This window comes from Carica papaya, chromosome 3, assembly GCF_054855325.1.
Source record: "Carica papaya isolate Zhongbai chromosome 3, ASM5485532v1, whole genome shotgun sequence".
NCBI lineage: Eukaryota > Viridiplantae > Streptophyta > Magnoliopsida > Brassicales > Caricaceae > Carica > Carica papaya.
In genome coordinates this window covers 8,362,033-8,370,706 of record NC_142311.1, presented here as the reverse complement: position 1 = coordinate 8,370,706, position 8,674 = coordinate 8,362,033, and the positions used below count along the sequence as shown (strand labels likewise).

Genomic DNA, 8,674 nt, shown 5'->3' with positions numbered 1-8,674 from the left:
TCACAATCATGGAATAATATAAGCTGTAAAACATAGCACTTATCACGCATTTTGTAACTCAATCATTATACAACATATCTTTTTCTCATTTACCAGCCTACTAGTATCCATGGGGGTCCCTAGGGGTCCCGCTACCCGTTAACCTTTAACATTCATAATCAGTTTCCAGGGCCGTCTCCATACCTCGTCCGGTATGGGCGCCAAAACCATAAACCTCAATACCCCGTCCGGTATGAGGGTGAAACGAGCCGTCCCCATACCCCGTCCGGTATGGGCGCCAAAACCATAAACCTCAATACCCCGTCCGGTATGAGGGTGAAACGGGCCGTCCCCATACCCCGTCCAGTATGGGCGCCAAAACCATAAGATCTCCATACCCCGTCCGGCATGTGAGACCACAATCTCGGTAGGGTTCCCTACGGACCCGGTCCGTCCACCATCTCCCAGGATATCTAGTCAGGCTGACCCCATCATACAATTATCAGTCTACACAATATTTCATTTTTCTTTTCCTCAATAAGCATCATCAATTCACATTTAAACAAGCAAATCGTAATTCATGCCAAACAGACAACATACAGTATCAGTTCTTCAGTCATTCAACCCATAATTAATAAAATAGTAATATATGCACTCGAAACTATAAAATGAACACATCAAACCTCATAATGCATTTAAAGCTGTAAAACAGACCAAATAACAGTAAATCATCAATCACACTAGACTCGAGCTCCATTAGCAACCTTAAACAATTTCACACATGCGTTAATTCAAGAAATACCGTTTTATCATTTTGAACTTTAATACCGTGATAGGAAATAGGGTGAGGGGTCCTTACTTGTTTTCGGGATCCGAACACGATTCACAGTGCGCCTACAGGCCGTCCCTAATTTTCCCTGAATTTTTCCCGGGGAACTGAAACACACTAACGGTACCTGCACGTGTTCCAAAAAATCTCAAATTAGGCTCAGGGTCCCTTTTTGGCCAATATCGCAACTCCGGCACGGCGGCTCCGCCGTGCTCCGGCGACGGCGCCATCGCTTGCGTCGGCGATTCGCCTCGGGTTGGCTGTTTTCGGCCGTTTTCGGCCACACTCGCATCGGTCCCTGCGAGAAAACAACCCTAGGGCCCTCGGGGGGCCAAAAAATCACGGAGAAGCGGAGCTTACCGGCGGCGGCTCTCCGGCGAGGTTCGTGGTTTGGTGATTCGGCTCCGGTCAACCTGTAGAGAAAAGAATGGTGATCACGGTGATATAAAAATTGCATCAAACAGAGGCCGGGAAGGGCCTCGTCGGAGGCAAAAACCGAGAGGGGGCGCGGCGGCGCCGCTGGTCTTCGGCCGCGTATTCCGGCCGTTTGGCCAGGATTTTGGCTTCGATTTGGCCACAGGAGGAATCAGCGTGGAAAAACGAGTCGGGAGTATGAAATTTACCTCGATCGGCGGTTGGAAATTTCCCCGGTGCGGCGGCGGGTGGCGGCGGTCGGCCTCTGGTTCGTCTTCTCCGGCGAGCGGCAGGCGGCTAGGGTTTGTGGTCTGGTGTGGGGGTTCTATTTATAACCCCTAGCCTTTTGATCTCAGCCGTCCATTTTGTTTTAATCTGGGCCGTTCGTTTTTTATTGAATATGGGCCGTCCGTGCGATTGTATCTGGGCCGTCCGATCGCGCGATTGATCTGGACCGTCCGATCGCGCCCACGCGGATCGCCAACGTGGCCCGTTCCGGAGCGACGTGGTCTTGCCACGTGGCAGGCCCCGGTTGGCCGAGACTGCTGACTGGGCCTGCTGACGTGGCTGCCGACGTGGCTTTTCTCTCTTTTTGTTTTTTTTTTTCTTCTCGGTCCGGGCGCTACAATGTCAATAATTTAATATAATATTTTCTTGTATCAATTGTAGTTTAACTTCGTTCAAGAAATAACAAATTAGTCTTTACACGATGCAAATATAATTAAACAATCGTCATAATTAACAACTTATCATACCCTCAAAATCATGTTATAAAATCAATTTTTTTTTTAAAGATCATGCTACAATCATGCAAATAAATCAATGCTCGTTTCTTTATTTTTCTAAAAAAATATATTAAAATGTGTAAAAAAATACTAAAATTTTTTAGTGACACCGACAACTCTTTGTAAACTAGTTTTCCATTCTCTTCAAAATTTCTTCATTTCTCTCTCTAATTATCTCTCTTTCTAGAATTAGTCTTCAAGGGTGAAAATGAGTGAGGAAGAGTAGGAGAGGAGGTCTTATTTATAAAAGAAGAGAATCGTCAGATTTACGACTAATGTCACAAATCCGTAAGGAGAGAGAAAGTGATGATGTCATCATTACATCATGGTGTCAATCGGTCAATGGGAGGCATGGCTCCCAAGGCGGCAGCAACGATGGCAACGTAGGGCGGTGCACGGTATGATGCCCAAGCAATGGGTCGTGCGCCTTGCGTGCACGCCCAGTTGGCCTTGCGCGCGCACGCAGGCGCACGATGCGCGAGGCACTCCCGCGACAAAATTTTTCCATTTTTTTTTTCTTTTCTTTTATTTTTTAATTTGAAACCTTCAAAATTTTATAAAAACAAAGTAAAATAAAATAACATAATAAAATTTGATAATTTAACAAAAAATGATAGAAATTTAAAATAAAATAAAACAAAAAAATAATACGTAATGTAAATTTAATGGCTAAATGCTCGAATAAAATAAAATATTAATATCACATGAAACACAAAAGTGCAGGGTGTCACATTAAGACTGTTATTCTTTTAATTTTAGTGTTAACTGTTGAATTTTTATTTGAGTAATTTGTGCAAAATTATATTTCTCACCATAAAAAACCATTCATTTTTTTTTTTTAAAGTTGCTACCAATATTTATGTATAATTAAGCTACATCATTATATACTGCATTAAGTGTCATAATAATATTATCATACTCAACTTTATTATATTTGTTTTATTAAAAGTATGTTAATATAATTTTAATTTATATAAACTAAATTAAATATTGATGCAAAAATTAATAATAGAAAGCTAAGTATATACATTTTCGTAAAATCATGTTATTATATTTATTAAATTAAATCCATTTAAACTCTAAATATTATAATGTTAATTTAGTAATTTTATTAAATCCATTATTTTAACAATATATTAATTATTCAATTTATTAATATGTATTTTAAAATACACTTAAATAAATAATTTTTAATTTATACAATATATAATAGTACGTGTAATTATAAATACTAATTGCATTAATATTAATGATCTAATAACATTTTATGAAAGCATGCCATTCATCTTGGAATTGTAGAAGCCCAAGGCTAAAGAAAATGGAAATATTGAATTATAACAACTATAAGCAAAAGCAATTTAAAATATAATGTTTACATTCCTTATACAATAAATTAAGATGTCTAATATGGTTACATGAATATCTCTTTCACAGCAGTTCATAGTAATAAGATAAATAGTTAAAATAAACGAAATAAAAATTATATGGGGTTAACCTCCTCTGGACAACTCTAATGATATTGATCTTATTTATTTGAAATAATTAAATAAGAAAATGAGCTACACTATCTCACTAATAATATCATACTTATTATTGATACGAAAAACTGAAAGTTGGTAAAAAATTATAAAACAACCAAAGGAGTACTTTACTTTCTTAAATAAATGCATTTAACGTAAAAATTGTTATTCTATACTTACCCATATGAATTTCCAAAACTAATATATGAAAATAATAACTCGAATAATATTATGATTTCATATCCAAATGAGTAATAATAACAACTTACCTTTTTACCTGTTTACCAGTACCTCTAGGGTCAATAGGGGATCTCCCCAATGTGTGGGCCCAATATCCAGGTTATCAATTAACTAGCTATCCCCATACCCTGTCCGGTAATGGACCAAACATACCACCACTCCAATACCCCGTCCGGTACGAGAGTGAATTATTCCTCTCAACCTCTTACAGTATGAGATTTCTCAGCCCCATTCGACTGATGTAATGCCCACGGTAGAATTTTTCCTATGCACGGGGTCCGTGCACCCTTCCCCAAGTTATCCGATAAACTTTTCATACATAGGTTCACATCATCAACTAATTACCAAACACATACCAACATCACACTTTTACCAATTAACAGTAAGTCATGTAAATAGATAATATGTAATCCAGAAAACATGATTAGAACATTTAAAGTACACGATATAACAACAAACATTTTAGGCAGTGTAGGAAAAAATAATCAACATGCTAAAATAAATATTCATTGACCGGTTCCGGTTCCACTAATAACCTATAATTAATTTTAAGATTTTTTAATTTTTACAAAACACAACATTATTGATTATTAAGCTTCAATTTACTATAATGGAGAAAAGATAAGGGACTCTTACCTTGGATCAGTGTTCGAAATACCGTACTCTTCACTGCGTCTTCTGGCGGTCCCCGAATTTCCTGAATTTTTAATGCAGAAATCAAAAATACCCGTCACGTATCTAAAAATACCCCAAAAGATGTTTTGAAACTTTTTCATCCAATTTAGGGATTGGCGGCGCCGGCTTCGCTACCCACGGTAACGGTTCCTCTTAGCCTGACCTTTTTCAACTGGTTTAGGCCAATTTTAGCCGATTTTGCATGGAAACTTGCAAAAAATCAAGTTAGGGGGCCTTTGTTGATAAGAAAAGGTAAAAATCGAAGCCCTACTGGCAGGAGGGTCTTCAGGTGCGACGACTCCACTGTTCCTCCTTCGTGGGCGGGGTTCTCATTTGGCTAACCTGCACTAGAAAATGACGAGGAACACAACGGTTAAAAAATCGCGGGAAACAAGAAGTGGGAAGTGGGTCATCGAAGGAGTTTTTAGATTTTGGGCAGCTCGGCCGAGCTTCACTCATATTTTTTGGCTTACTCGTTGGCCTTTCAGTTTCGATATGGGCATAGAGAGATTCGAGATTAAATTTTGAACGAAAAAGGGGAAAAAATACTTGTTTGACATTAGCAGTGGCTCCGGTGCAGCGACGATGGTGGCCGGTCTCATTTTATGGCATCTGGTTCTTTCCTCGGCCCGCCTTCTTCTTTTTCTTCGGTCACTCCTCTATCGACTAAGATTTTGGTTCCCTGCGAAGAGGAGTTTAAATATTCCTCTTCATTCGATTCAAGCTGTCCGTTTGAGTCGACGTAGAGCGAGGAGAACTGTCCAATCGTTGCCTGTTTAGGCTGATTACGTATGCGAATCAAGACTGTCTATCACGATTAATCCCACCCGTCCAATCGTGTCTGAAGATGAAATAGATTCGGACCGTTCATGCGCGCGGGATGCGATCTAAACCGTTGAATTACCCAGGCACGCGGATCGCCCACGTGGTGCCGATATCAGTGTCCGTCACGTGACACGTTTTGACTCGCTATGGCTGCTGACAGGTTTATCCCACGTTGCCGTATTTTTTTGTGTGATTTTACCTCATGTTTTTAAATTTCTTTTTAAAAATACTCACTCTTATTCACAATTTCACTACATTTTTTTTTAGATTTATTTTCAATTTCATTTTTAATTCTATTTTTTTCAAAAATGTTATAAAAATAAAATAAAATAAAATAATTTAAATATATAATTTTATAAATTATAAAATTATTCTAAGCCAAATTTCCGGAGTCTGTGTTACAGGAACTCAGTCAAAGTAACTTCACCTCCCCATTTTCTGGGTTGATGGCTACACGGCGAATGATTTTAAACTTGAACTGTGAACTGTGATGGTAGCTCTTTCTCGCGAATTCTCCACTGCGAGGTCTCTGGTTTATATCTCCAAACAACTCGACCAACTGCGACTGCAACATCAACCACCACGACAACCAGCTGAACCCTTTGTTCCCTTCTCTCAGCTTATACACCAAAGGAAGCTCTTAGAATCGCGACTCATCTCCACGCTCGATGGCTGCACCCATCTCTCCCAAATCAAGCAAGTCCACGCTCACATTCTCCGCAACCAACTTCATCAATGCAGCTACGTCCTCACCAAGCTCATTCGTATGCTCACCAAACTTGATGTCCCTATGGATTCTTATCCCCGCCTTGTTTTTGAGCAGGTCAGATACCCCAATCCATTTCTTTGGACTGCTCTCATTCGTGGATATGCTCTTCAAGGGCCACTACAGGAGTCCATTTCCTTATATATTTGTATGAGGAAGGAAGGTACTGGGCCTGTGTCTTTTACTTTCTCGGCGCTTTTTAAGGCTTGTAGTGCGGTTCTTGACGTGGGTTTGGGTCGGCAGATTCATGCCCAGACAATTTTAATTGGTGGGTTTGCTTCTGATTTGTACGTCGGCAATACAATGATTGATATGTACATCAAGTGTGGTTCTGTGAATTGCGGGCGTAAGGTATTTGATGAAATGTCTGAGAGGGACGTAATTTCTTGGACGGAGCTTATTGTTGCTTATGCCAAGAGTGGGGATATGAAGAGTGCAGGTAACTTGTTTGATGGGTTGCCTGTCAAGGATATGGTCGCATGGACGGCCATGGTCACTGGTTTTGCTCAGAATGCTAAGCCTAGGGAGGCCCTGGAATTCTTCGAGAGAATGCAAGATTCGGGTGTTCAAACTGATGAAGTAACGTTGGTTGGTGTCATCTCAGCATGTGCGCAGTTGGGTGCGGCTAAGTACGCTGATTGGGTTCTGGATGTTGCCGAAAAATCTGGTATTGGACCTACTCACAATGTTGTAGTTGGATCAGCATTGATAGACATGTACTCAAAGTGTGGGACGGTGGATGAAGCATATAAGGTTTTTCAAGTGATGAAGGAGAGGAATGTGTTTTCTTATAGTTCGATGATTGTGGGGTTTGCAACGCACGGTCGTGCTGATGCAGCCTTGGAGTTGTTCCATGAGATGCTGAAAACAGAGATAAAACCAAACAAGGTTACGTTTATTGGAGTTCTTATAGCATGCTGTCATGCAGGAATGGTGGAACAAGGCCGTCAAATATTTGCATCCATGCAGAAATATTTTGGTGTTGCTCCATCAGCAGATCACTATGCTTGCATGGTTGATCTCCTTGGTCGAGCTGGACGCTTGGGGGAAGCCCTTGAGTGTGCGGAAACAATGCCAATCGAGCCTCATGGAGGTGTCTGGGGAGCATTGCTTGGAGCATGTCGCATCCATGGTAATCCAGATATTGCTCAAATTGCTGCTGACCATCTCTTTGAGCTGGAACCCAATGGTATTGGAAATTACATCTTGCTTTCCAACATATATGCATCAGCTGGGAGGTGGGACGATGTTTCAAGGGTAAGGAAGCTGATGAGAATAATGGGGTTGAAAAAAACTCCTGGATATAGCTGGATGGAAGCAGAAAAAGGGGTAATTCATAAGTTCTTTGCAGGGGATATGACCCATCCGATGTCCGAGGAGATTAAACAGGCCTTGGAGGATCTGCTAGAGAGATTGAAGGCAATTGGGTACCAGCCTAACCTAAATTCTGCCCCGTATGATATGAATGATGAACAAAAGGAGGCTATATTGATGAATCACAGTGAAAAGCTTGCTTTGGCTTTTGGCCTGATCAGTACGGATGCTGGTTGTACCGTGAGGATTATGAAGAATCTAAGAATATGTGAGGATTGCCACTTGGTAATGTGTGGTGCATCTCAAATCACAGGAAGAGAGATTATTGTGAGGGATAACATGAGATTCCACCATTTCCTTAATGGGACATGCTCCTGTGGCAGTTTTTGGTGATTGTAAGGTGATAGCCAAGAATCTCTTTGGTCATTTAGCCCTGCCAAATGCCAAGAACCTGTTGTGGTATATTTGTACGAGGCCTACAAGCCAGTAAGGAATGTCTTGACACAAATATTTTTAAAAAACAGGATTAGTTGCCCACTGGGTAAAATAATTTATCACAAAATTTCTCCATTTTTTGTTCAATTATCAAACTTCAAATACCTGATAAAAAAATCTTTTAGCTTGAAATTTTTTTTTATCGGCTGTTTGCTTCCATTTTGTAAATCTGATCTTTCCAACTATTACCTCTGTTTTACCGGAAGCTGCTTGTATTAATATCGCTACATTTTCCTGCTGTTATCATGGTATACTATTATGTACACGATCAACCTAATTTCAGGCAATCTTTCTTGATAGATTGCATGTAATTTAAAGTGGATAGTGTAGTTTGTCGCCAGAAAGAAAAGGCCTTGGGAAGTGGATGGTAAATAAATTATTCAAGCATGCCAGTTAGGTGTCCTTTATCTGCACAGGAAACTTTAAGTTCATCATGCAATTGCATTTGGTTGCCATTCAGAAAAGCAGCGGCGATGTTTAAGGTAAAATGTTGTTTTTTTACTACAGGCTGTTAGTTTAATCTTGAAAAATTTAGGAAATCAAGGTACGGAGCAACTCCAGAAGTCATTCAAATCATCGAGAGTTGTATTTACTATTTTTAAAAACTTATAAGTTAGTGTTCTCATTTGCATAATCCAGTAGATTTATTTAGCAAGCTAAAAGGTAGAGGAGATTCTTACCCACCTGGCAGAATTACTAAAATCCATACAAGTCATGGAGGGCTCTGGTCGACATTTCTTAAATACTAAAAGATTCCCACATTTGTCTACCATTTTTGTTTTTTCAATCGGTCTCATGCTTGCATATGAACATAAGAATATTTTTTTTGGAT

At 39.8% G+C, this 8,674-nt stretch overlaps 1 protein-coding gene across 1 annotated transcript; it reads left to right on the top strand.

The window, feature by feature from the left end:
* The first annotated feature begins 5,653 nt into the window (after window positions 1–5,653).
* Window positions 5,654–8,141, top strand: LOC110812000 (Pentatricopeptide repeat (PPR) superfamily protein). Its single transcript, XM_022038637.2, has one exon. It carries the CDS (start codon window positions 5,758–5,760, stop codon window positions 7,738–7,740), a length of 1,983 nt encoding a protein of 660 aa, XP_021894329.1. The 5' UTR covers window positions 5,654–5,757; the 3' UTR covers window positions 7,741–8,141.
* Window positions 8,142–8,674: the final 533 nt, after the last annotated feature.

Bases quoted from the DNA above. Each gene is read 5' to 3' on its own strand.
- LOC110812000 (XM_022038637.2), top strand. From the start codon at position 5,758: ATGGTAGCTCTTTCTCGCGAATTCTCCACTGCGAGGTCTCTGGTTTAT.